Source organism: Fistularia commersonii, chromosome 7 (assembly GCF_037954325.1).
Source record: "Fistularia commersonii isolate RoL2024-O1a breed Wild chromosome 7, RoL_Fcom_v1.0, whole genome shotgun sequence".
Taxonomy (NCBI): Eukaryota; Metazoa; Chordata; class Actinopteri; order Syngnathiformes; family Fistulariidae; genus Fistularia; species Fistularia commersonii.
The window spans coordinates 17,731,571-17,743,518 of NC_141290.1; the positions used below are offsets into that span (position 1 = coordinate 17,731,571).

The 11,948-nt window shown below is 40.4% G+C and overlaps 1 protein-coding gene across 1 annotated transcript; it reads left to right on the forward strand.

Moving 5' to 3' along the window:
- Positions 1-239: 239 nt before the first annotated feature.
- pck1 (phosphoenolpyruvate carboxykinase 1 (soluble)) lies at positions 240-6,372 on the forward strand. Its single transcript, XM_086150146.1, has 10 exons — positions 240-366; positions 1,036-1,309; positions 1,924-2,108; positions 2,569-2,772; positions 2,899-3,086; positions 3,171-3,333; positions 3,445-3,669; positions 4,287-4,418; positions 4,511-4,606; positions 5,214-6,372. The coding sequence occupies exons 2-10, from the start codon at positions 1,086-1,088 to the stop codon at positions 5,669-5,671; spliced, it is 1,875 nt and encodes a 624-aa protein (XP_086006272.1). The 5' UTR covers positions 240-366; positions 1,036-1,085; the 3' UTR covers positions 5,672-6,372.
- Positions 6,373-11,948: the final 5,576 nt, after the last annotated feature.

Here is an 11,948-nt window from a genome sequence, read left to right on the forward strand (position 1 = left end):
TGAATGGAGTTTTTCAGTGCACCCGCTCCGGTCTGCTCTCCTCTAATACTGGAACAGACAAGACTGCGGGTACATAGTTGCTTCACACACACACACACTCACTCACAAAAACATACACACACAGGAAGAGGGCCCCGGTTAAGTGAAGACGTACGTAACCGGTAAATGATTCTCCAGTGAAATAACAGATTCATGCAAATGTTGTAACCCGAAGGGCGAGCCCTGATTCCCGCCCCCTCCTTCACCGATGGAGCGTCCAGGACTATAAAAAGAGCCGATCCGTATTCAGCTGCTGCAAGACGCAAAGGCTGAGTGAAAGCGCATGAGGGAAAAATCAAGAGACTTTGCTCAAAAGTAGCCATTCAGGTAAGTTATGGGGGACAAAGATGGGGGTGGGGCTCTTTACAAGGTAAATTAGGTGGTGATGGAACTGGGGGGCTGTTGATGGGGTCTGGAAGACATGCTGTGCAGGGGAATAGAGGGAATATATATAGTATATTTCCATTTTTATCTGTCTGGTATCTAGATGTCAGACTATAATGGCATGTCATTTCGGTCTGATCCTGTTTGTATGGGATTAGGGTATTTTCTTCAGGTTTTTTTTTTTTTTTTCTTGCGTTTTTACAAATTATACAGAGAGGGCTTGCTTTAAAAGAAGAAAAAAAAAGCAGACCCACCTCAGAGGAAGAGGGGTCCGGGATCAACCCAACAAACTGGGTTTTCTGTGTGTGTGCTCTCCATGTGTTCCATCTTCCTCCCACAGTCCAAAAACAGTGAGCAGGTTCTTTTAAGATTCAAAATAGCCGATAAGTGTGAATGAAAGGGTGAATAGTTACATTTCCTTATAAAGTATGTGAACCTGCAATTGACAGCTGACCCATTCAGGTCAAACCCGACCTCTTTCCTATTGCCATCTTGGGTTTGGGATAAGCAGCATTAATAAACAATGAAACTGATAATATATCTTTTTCATACAAAGAGAAAGCATAGAGAAAATGACAAAAAAAATTTTTTTTTTCTCTCTTCTCTCCCCAGACTTGTCTGACCACATCCTCTAATCCCACGCTGTCCTCATCCAAACCAAGATGCCTCCTCAGCTCCAGTCCCAGAACCAGAAGGCTACGCGGGTTTTGCAGGGAGATCTCAGCACCCTCAGCCCAGCCATCAGGGAGTTTGTAGATACCAGCGTGGCTCTATGTCAGCCTGAGTCCCTGCATATCTGTGACGGGTCTGATGAAGAAAACCGGGCCATCCTGACCCAGCTGGAGGAGCAGGGCATGATTAAGAAGCTCAGCAAATACGAGAACTGGTACGTCCGAGACGTGGCAGGAGTTCAGGCAAGGGAAGATTGATTTTAGTTAGATGAAATTTTTCATTACGGCTAGCGTTAATGTCCTGGGCCAAAACATAAAGTAAAATAAAACAAAATACAACTTCATGAGATCATAGCAGAAGATAAGTGTCTATTTCACAAATTTGATTATATCTTGGGCAAATCATATCAGCAGGATAGCATTTTTTATCATTTAAAAAAAAGGGGCATCTTCGCTAATGATAATACTATGATATAGAAAAAAATGTTTGTAATATTCACTGGCCTTATCGGTTTTGTTGTAAGAAACTGGCTTTCCTCATCTGATCAGCATGTTTATGTTTTCTTCATAGTTCACTTGCGAGTTACATTTTCTTTAAATCAATTGACGATTAATTTATTGGGTTTATTTAAAGTAACTCTTTGCAGTGAACTTGTGGTCTCTCTCTTACACAAACAAAATGTGACATACTGAATTAATGAAAAATGACTGAAAAATATAGAAAGAAAATTATGTATTTAAGCAGAATTAGCAGAAAATATGTTAATTATAAACCCTCAACATGATGAAGCAGCATGCGATGCAGTGAGCCTTCCTGATCCCCTTGCAGTTGGCTGGCTCGGACTGACCCCCGGGACGTGGCCCGGGTGGAGAGCAAGACGGTAATTGTGACCCCGGACCAGAGGGACACAGTGCCGACGCCGCTGGACGGTGGAGTCAGTCAGCTTGGCCGGTGGATGTCCCCAGAGGAGTTCGACAAAGCCATGACCCAGCGATTCCCGGGTTGCATGAAAGGTCCGAATCCATCCTGGCATGGGGTTATAATCTAGATAAGATAAGATAAGATAAGAACAACTTTATTAATCCCGAAGGAAATTGTTGTGCCAGAGTTACAGAAAATATGACAGGAATAAATAATAAAAAGAAAAAGGCAGAATTAGAAATAAAAATAAACTATAAACTATAAAGTGTCTCAGTGAAACTATAAAGTGTCTTAGTAAACAAGTGATAAAACTATAAGTGTTGGATGATGTCAGATTTCAGGTGGTGTTATTTGATTTGACCAGTTCATCGTTAGAATGGACAAATATCTGTTCAATTTTCTAATCTTTTATGAATTTTCAAGTTTAATATTTAAAAAAAATGCTGTATACTGAAATAGTTAAAAGTGAATGGATTTCCAGTTTATCTGTTGCAACAAACATTCAGCCAAAAATGTATATAGTATCGTATATCTCTCTCTTTGGGATTCCAGGTCGTACCATGTATGTGATCCCCTTCAGTATGGGGCCAGTTGGCTCCCCTCTCTCCAAGATCGGGGTGGAACTGACCGACTCCCCCTACGTGGTCGCCAGTATGCGTGTGATGACCCGGATGGGGAAGTCTGTGCTGACGGCTCTGGGGACGGACGACTTCGTCCGCTGCTTGCACTCTGTTGGCTGCCCTCTGCCGCTGAAAAGTATGTCGACTCGCCGCACCAGATGTCAAAAATAAACACAGACGATTAAAAAAATCGAAGGCTTCGATCCCGGCGGGGCCTTTTATTGTGTTGTGTGTGTTTAAAAAATACACCTGTCTCTCTCAGAGCCCCTGGTGAACAGCTGGCCCTGCAACCCGGAGCAGACGCTCATCGCTCACATCCCCAACCGCCGGCAGATCATTTCCTTCGGCAGCGGTTACGGAGGAAACTCCCTGCTGGGGAAGAAATGTTTCGCCCTCCGCATTGCTTCGCGCATTGCCAAAGAGGAGGGCTGGCTGGCGGAGCACATGCTGGTATGACCCTGGAAGAAGGAAGAAATATGGAGATTGATTATCTGCTCATAACAAATTCAGAAACTGACGGTTTCTCCCGCACAGATCCTTGGCGTCACCAATCCTGCCGGAGAGAAGAAGTACATGGCAGCTGCCTTCCCCAGTGCCTGCGGAAAGACGAACCTGGCTATGCTTTGCCCCACCCTGCCCGGCTGGAAGGTGGAGTGTGTCGGGGATGATATCGCTTGGATGAAGTTTGACGACCGAGGTGAGGAACGCATTGCTGATGAGATTTGCTACTGTCCTCAGCTATCATAGTCCTTACAACCCTAAATACCTGGATGCCTTGTTGATGGTTTGTCCTCCCCCTTCCAACTAGGAAACCTCCGCGCTATCAATCCTGAGAATGGCTTTTTTGGAGTTGCACCTGGCACTTCAGCCAAAACCAACCCTAATGCCATGGCAACCATCATCAAGAACACCATCTTCACCAATGTGGCTGAGACCAGTGATGGTGGTGTACTTTGGGAGGGCATGGATGAGTCACTACCTGAGGGGGTCACCATCACTTCCTGGAAGAATAAGCCCTGGAGCTTGGAGGAGGGTAAGATTGGAAGTTTAGAAAACATGCCTTGATAAAGCAGCTTAGTCTGTTTAACCCTCCTCCTGTGTTAGTTTTCTGGTAGCATCCCCGGTGTTAACGGGTCGGTTTTGACCCGTGTCTTAAATCAGCTTTAAAATACACTAAAAATAAAAACTTAAATTCCAATTCTTTTTCTCATCTCTTGGTTACCTTGTTAGGCTTCCTTATCCATGAAAATATTGGGTTTAAAATTTTTTGTTGTGGTTCTCTGGGCCTTTTTATTGTTATTAGTACACCTCTCGATTTCAATAAAAAACAGAAAAATTAACCTCAAGAGATTAATATAAATAAATTGAAGGATGTTGTGTTACCAGAATATTGGCAAGGGGCATAGAACACATCTCTGAAATGAATTTGTTGATTTATTTTTTTCATTTTAAAATTAATTACTATAGTAACATCTATGGTGTTATGGGTCATTTTCGACCCATATATATTTTCTTCAAGAAAATGCAAAAAAAAAACAAAAAAATGTCAGCAATAGGACTTTAACACATGGAAAAAAGATTTAAGTCTTAGACTCTACGTCTATGGCTTGAAGACCCGCAAGAATTCCCATTGTTGGTTTTACTTCCTAGGCGAACCCTGCGCTCACCCAAACTCTCGCTTCTGCACTCCGGCTAATCAGTGCCCCATTATCGACCCGCTGTGGGAATCTCCGGAGGGAGTCCCCATTGAGGCCATCATTTTTGGAGGACGTCGGCCTAAAGGTCAGCAGAAATGCACGGACGCAAACAAAGAGCGTCGGGAAGTCGAGATGTAATGACGAGGCTAATTTGATATATGATTCGCCCTCTTCCAGGTGTCCCTTTGGTTTATGAGGCCTTCAGCTGGGAGCATGGAGTTTTCATCGGCGCTGCCATGAGGTCAGAGGCTACAGCTGCAGCTGAACACAAAGGTCAGCATCTGAGAAGTCTCTTCAGATTATATTTTGTTTTTTTCAGTACTCAGTGCATAGATTCTTATCCAAGATTTGTTTTTACATTACATTACATTACATTACATTGCATTTGGCAGACGCTTTTATCCAAGGCGACTTACAATAGAGGACATAGGGACTGCAAATACACTTGCAAATACACGATGCACAGGAAATATACAGAACAGTAAGCTTGGGTTCGTGAGTTTTTTTTTGTTTTTTTTTTTGACAAAGACATACACAAACGTACACACACACACACTGCATAGCCTAATGTGCTGCCTAACCTGATCTGGGGCATCAGCGCAGTAAAAAGTCCTGAAAGAGAACAGTTTTTACCTGTTTCTTGAAGGTTGAGATAGATGATGCTAGTCTTGTTGCTTCTGGAAGTTTGTTCCACCACTGAGGTAGTAGAACTGAGAACAGTTTTGCCTGAGATCGCTTAGAGCGAGCAAAAGGTACTGCTAGTTGGTTTGTATTAGAGGATGTTTTAATTCATCCGACTTCAGGGAGAAACAACACATGACAGAAGGTTCTGGTTCTTGACTTTTAGAAGTAAACTGAGTCTCTCTTTTTTTGGCTTCAGGTAAAATCATTATGCATGACCCCTTCGCAATGCGCCCATTCTTTGGCTACAACTTTGGCCAATACCTCTCCCATTGGCTGAGCATGGCGGACCGCCCTGATGCCAAGCTGCCCAAGATCTTCCACGTCAACTGGTTCCGCAAGAGCCCCACTGGCGGCTTCCTCTGGCCCGGTTTCGGCGACAACATCCGCGTTCTGGACTGGATGTTCAGGCGGATCTCCGGCGAGGCTGGCGCCATGCCCTCCACTGTGGGTTACCTGCCGTGCAGGGATTCCCTCAACCTCCAGGGCCTGAAGGAGGATGTGGACTTGCAGGAGCTGTTCTCACTGGATCAGGAGTTCTGGCAGGCGGAGGTAGAGGAGGTTGGGCGGTATTTCTCCGAGCAGGTGAATGATGACCTGCCCGCCGAGGTAGCCCGGCAGCTGGCCCTCCTGCAGCAAAGAATCAAGCAGATGTAAAGAGGAGAGAATTAGAAAAAGTAGCAATCCTGTGATCAACACTTAATTTTACAGCAAATAAAACCAAGAACGTACTATTTTTTTTTTTTTTTTTGATCAGCATCAGGGAAATTATTGAAATTGTAATCAATATTTTTTTGAACAAGTTGTGTGCTGGACACTTGAAGAAATGTTTTCATACTTCGTTTGAACTTAGGACCAGATGTAACGTATTCCAGAACAACTTATCTATTTATCTAAATATCTTATGTCTATCTAAATTCTATAAAAGAGCATTTAGTAATACACCGAAGTTGTGATCATTTCTTCTGTTATTCAGAGAATTCTTTAAACCAGCCAAGACGGCCAAAATTTAATACATTAAAAGAACAATAACATTCCAGACTTTGTTCATCTTTGAAGAGATTCAACTCAAGATTGTGGATTCAAACGGGAATGTTTCCATTACATTCCTGCTTACATTTATGTTTAAGTTATAAATGCACAAAAAGGTGTTTTTGACATTTATGTTTTTCAGAAATGTTCGAGCAAATTCTGCTCCATTGTTGTTTGACCCCCCAAATCTCCTGGGGCAAAATGTGTCTTTCTTTTCCGGTTGTTAATTTAAAGCTTTTTATTAAATGTATTTTTATACTCTTTGTTCTGTGTTGTAATCTTGAGCCCCTGTTAAGGGGTGATGGCAATAAATATATTTAAAGTGATTACTGCTTTACTGCGTCATTTTTCAAAGGTCTTGCGGTGTTTTAATACAAGACAAAAAGGGCAGGACTTTTACAAGAGTGGAACCTCTGAAATGTGTTTTTTTTTTTTTATAATTGGCCATATACTGCATATATTTACATAAAAGCAACAAGATCACATCGGTCAGAGGAACCTGTAGGTGTTGAATAACAGAAGACCCCAAATCGAATTCTGTGGGACTCCACATGACTTGGAGATGCACTCAGACAATACAAAAATCTTTTTTGGGACATCTTCAGTGCCTCATCCTTTTATATGGCATGTGATTTTATGGCAGAGAATTTATGATTTGTTTTTACTCATTTTGATGGTCAAGAGACAGGTCTCTTACAGCTTTATAGCACTTGTTCAATGACAGTTAACATCAAATGTAATCTGATTATACAGGGAGGAGGAGTACTCTGGCTGCCATGGGGATGATCTGGGAGTACGGGGTATTAGACTCCCTGATACGCTGTCAGAGCTTGGCTTGCATTGCTCGCAGTAATTTGGATTAGTAGCTGAGGATTGGAATCCTCCAGGGCTGTTCTTTGTCACTGATTCTGTTCATAATAAATCAGAACTAAATTTCTAGACGCAGCCATTTTTGCAGGTGATGCAGCTCTGTTGGCGCCACCTGAGCGTGATCCGCACTTCTCAAGAGCAGCCGAATCTCAGAATCTGAGACATTCGACATCCTTTTGCACAAAGTGGCATTATTACTTTCACAAGGCAGTTTAAGACACGGCTTCTAAGAGGCCAGTTGTGTCAGAACTAACTGTTTGACTGTTAACAGCACTTGACAGCACTTAAGATATCTGTGTGTGTTTAGTTGTTATATGGATCCATTTAATGTTATAATCAATAAATGGACAAATTTTGATGTTTGTTGTCCTTGGGTGTGAATGAATGGGGATTGGAATACTTTCATGGCTTGCACGACATGGTATATGTGCTTGGTAAAATCTTACCTTTCCTTTCCTTTTGTTTACATGACATCTTAAGTGGAAATGAGTCTGGTATCACCATCTTTGCTCCATTTGGTCCTCGGTTGGAAAACGGTGGCAAGGCCTCTCAAGGCCCAGCCCCAAATGGAGGAGTTCAAGCCATCTAAAGATCTTGTTCACCAAGAACGAGGGAAAAATGAAGCACGAGATCAACAGGCGAATCGGCGCAGCCTCAACAGTAATGTAAAATCTGCATCCGTCTGTTGTGGTAAAGAGAGAACCGGGCTGAAAGATGGAGTTCTTGATTTGCCGATCGATGTGCATTCTTTCCCTCAGATGGGCTCATTTCTGAAAGAACAGGATCATGGATCTACATGACTGAAGTAAAATCCCTCCAAAGGGTCTCCAGGCTCTCCCTCAAAGACAGAACGGGGATTTTGGTCATCCAGGAGGGGCTCAGATCAGAGCTGCCGCTCCTCCATGTCCGCAGAAGCAGAATGAGGTTGCTCAGGTATCTGGTCAGGATGCCTCCTGGATGTTTCCCTCTTGAGGTGCACGTCCTACCGAGAGGAAGACTGGGAACATCTCGGGATTCTCCCCGGAAGAGCTGGACAAGGTAGCCGGGGAGATGGAAGTCTTCTGCCGCTGCCCTGTGAACAGAACCTGGATTAGCAGCAGAAGGCGGATGATTTTGGAGGGTTTTGACTCTATGTCAGACAATTTCTATGGGAAAAACTGCTTCTCATTAATCATAACGCTCCTTTATTAACATGAAATGTAACGGTCAGTATAGAATCAACAATTTTTCAAATTCTTTAAAAAGGCCCTCTTGCATTTGAATCCCAGCATCTCTTTCTTTTCAATGCAGATTATATAGGGGAAAAGTCCTCGTCCGTAAATTAATCACCCCGTGAGCCTGCTTCCCTCATTCTCAGCGAGTTGTTTTTTCCCTCACGCTTGGCTGCAGCCATTGTGTAAGAATTCAAAGATAAAGATTACAGCTGAAGTTAATCATCACTACCTTGTTTTTCAGCGCAAACTTTGTCGCCGTTCTGTAATGTCTCTTACTCGGGGAACAACACAACACAACACAAAACATGCTGCAAGAACATGAACAGCTGCCCAGAAAAGGGACTTTGACTCCAGGCTGCTACCTTCCTCTCACCTTTAGGAATTTGTGATGAATTGAGATGATAAAAGTTGTTTATTTGTAATGCCTGTATATGACACTACTGTCATGACATGCTTAAATATAAAAAAACAAATGTGTTCAAGATATAGAAATAAGGCAATGATTGAAAAAATTGGTTAGAAACAGAAATTGAGCACGAACTTGATTTAAAAAAGGGCAAGTATAAGAGTGCTTAAAATCATATGAATAGGTGACAATCAAATCAAAAATTAACAAAAAATAACTTTTAAATGAGTAAATTTATCGAATAATCCTGAAACTGGTGGAAGAGTAACATGAGGATTTAAATGATTTAATCAATACCTGAACGGTAATTTAAAAAAACATGATACAATGAGCAAGACTAAAACCTAGTAATCAGACATAAAGACACAACATTTAAAAACAAATTAAATAAAAAAAAACAAACTATGATTGATCTAGAAAATTGAAATGACCTTAAAAAAAAAGTTAAGAGGACACCAAAAAAAAAATACAACCAAAACCCCTAAAACTTTAAACTTCAGCCAAACTGAGAAAGTAATGAGTTCCCTGGCACTGCATTCAACTTAATTACCATCAAAACTTTATGGCTGTTGTTTTTTGAGTTATGGAATTGATTTCCTCACAGAAATGTCAGCACATCCCCTCGTGACTAATTTCCCTTTGTACTCTTGTTGAAATCTTGTTGTGGCAACTGGACTTGAATTTCTTCACTTGAAGACGTTTCAGCCCTCATCTGAGAGGCTTCTTCTCTTCTCCAGTTTGGGGAGTTTTTGAATACATATATATATATATATTTTGAATATTTATAGTGGAGAGTTTTTGAATATTACTGACTTTTTGGGCGGGTCTAGGTTATGGTGGCTTGTTGTTTAAATGCAAGAGTTGATCTGCAGAAACTAGGGTTGTTGTTTGTTGGGGAAAAAAGAGCAACTTTTGTGGGATTGTCGGGATTGGAATGTGTACTTTGTGTTTAGAGATTCTTAAGTTGATATTTTGCTTTATGGTCATTTTCTCTGTGTTCTATGTTTGATGACCTTTTTCATTTTTTATTAGATATTTTCCACTTGCTACTTTACTGTGAGTCATGCGTCAGGGTTCCATCTGTCTTGCCATGCATACCGCTAAAAATCACTACTTTTTATTTTCATTATGGTTGCTGCAGTTTTCTTCATCTGGGTGTATGTTACATTAAACATCGATTAACGTGAGTGTGTTATCAGGTAGAAAATAATTGTTAAATATTACATGATATCTATTGAATATTATTATTAAATAAAAAGTTTCCTGTTTCCAAGTGGCTGTTTGAGTCAGTTAATCTGTCAGTAAGTCACTACAAAAAAAAAAAAAAAAAAAATGCTGGCATTATTTTCTTGTTTTTCAAGATCGTTTCATTATCTTCAATTATTCACTTCTCCTCTTATGTCAGCCTCCTGAATTTCCAGCCTGGTGTCGGGAAATTATTCCCCTCCAGCCGTAACCCCCCTTGAGGAGCATGTTTCCCTGCGCGTCTTATATGAAACTGATCTTTTTCCTGTTTCTAGTAAGGAACGTTTTCATTTGTTTACATTTTCCAGCGCTGAAAATCACCGAAAATATAAGATAATATCATGACTTCCTTTTTCTTTTCTGTTAAAATAATTGCTGTTCGGATCAATTTTAAAAAGAGGCATAGAAACAAGATCGAACGTATAACCATCCGAATGTGGGAAAACAGCCTTGAGCTGCAGGTGAGTCTTACAGATTGGTCATGTTCCCCGGGCAGGTTCTTATCAGCCTCTGGCCACGTGCACTTTCACAGCCACGACGTCACCGTGGCCTCTCCGGACATCCGCCCTTGACCCGTCAGCTGCCGAGCCCTGCTATGATTGGCCGGCACGAGCAGGGAAGGTCAGACAAGTGGCTTCTCGGCACCAAAGTACAACCCGTCACTTTCATCAGACTTCAACTGAACTAAAATCACTGCATCAAAGTGCGTTAATTAATTTTAATTCTTGTTGAAATATTCTTGTCTTGGCAAGTGTTTCTTCTCTCTCGGATGAGGGGTGAAACATTTTTAAGTGAAGAAAATTCAAGTCCAGTTGCCAAGAAAGAATATTTTAACAAAAAATCCTCATGAAATGGATGACTGAGAATGTCCACGGGCATGTTAATTAAATGACACTTTTGTTTTCTTTTTAATCCACCAAACATTTACTGATTTGATTAAATGTTAAGGTTCTGATTTAATTTAGACAATGTAATAGTCGTATTTTGTAGTGATGACCATATTCACCTTCATTTGGTATTTTAATAGACTTAATGTGAAATTGTAAGGTTTGAGTCGTAATTTGTTATGATAACTAAATAACTCCATTATTTTTATTTTTAATTATTTAAATTAATCAAATTAATTTTTATGATAACTAAATAACTCCATTGTTTTTATTTTTATCTATTTCATTAATTTAATTATACTTAATTTTAAATTCAACATAATAGTAATATGGGCGGCATGTGGCTCAGCTAGCGCTTTGACCTCACAGCAAGAAGTTGATGTTTTATGTGTCCAAAAACCTAGATTCTTTTAGAAATTTACTTTTAAAATTAACATGAACATTTCTAAGCAAACAGCCTTTTTTTTTTCCAAAATAAAAGATCAAAGAGTATTTGGATCTAAGTAATAAAAGATCCAAAAGGAGGTAATCTCGATAATCTGGTGGAATAAAAGGGAAGTGAAATATTAACCAGATAATCGTTTGGCCCACTTCTATGAATCTCCCCTGTCGTCACTCTTTTTTTTATAACTGTGAGCCGCCGGGACCGAACGTGACGTCAGAGCCCGGAATACGATCAATACCTGACCGAGATCCATCGAGCTGCGTCACTCGGCCCAGGGTCACCTGAGTCAATTACGCATCAGCACACATATCCTGAATAAACGGACAGTTTTACCCACTGATGTGTCCAATATGAAAAAAAAAAATCACAAATACATGAGGTCTTGATCATTTTGTTGGAGTTATAAGTTGTATTGTTGGAATTGTATTGTTGCACTTCTGGTACTTTGGATCTTTGGTGTCTGAATTGCGCTTCTTTTAAGTCGCTTTGGATAAAAGCGTCTGCCAAATGACAGTAATGTAATATATGTATTTATTCATTCTGTCGGATTTTTCACTTTAGACACCTCTATCATTTGTTTGGTTTCATTTGTTTTAATGTTTTTTTTTAAACTAATTTTGCAAGGTAATGTCTAAGGGATCTGGAGGGGAAATAAATAACATTTAAATACATATGCAAATGGACAATCTGACTTTTTCATATTCAATAACCTTTTCCCTTTGCAACTATGACTTATTTCAAGGGCATGGACATATTTTGAGATTCCACCTGAATTTTAAATAAACTGAATAATTCAATATTCAAACATTTGAAGAATTTCATTAGAAAGTTTAAA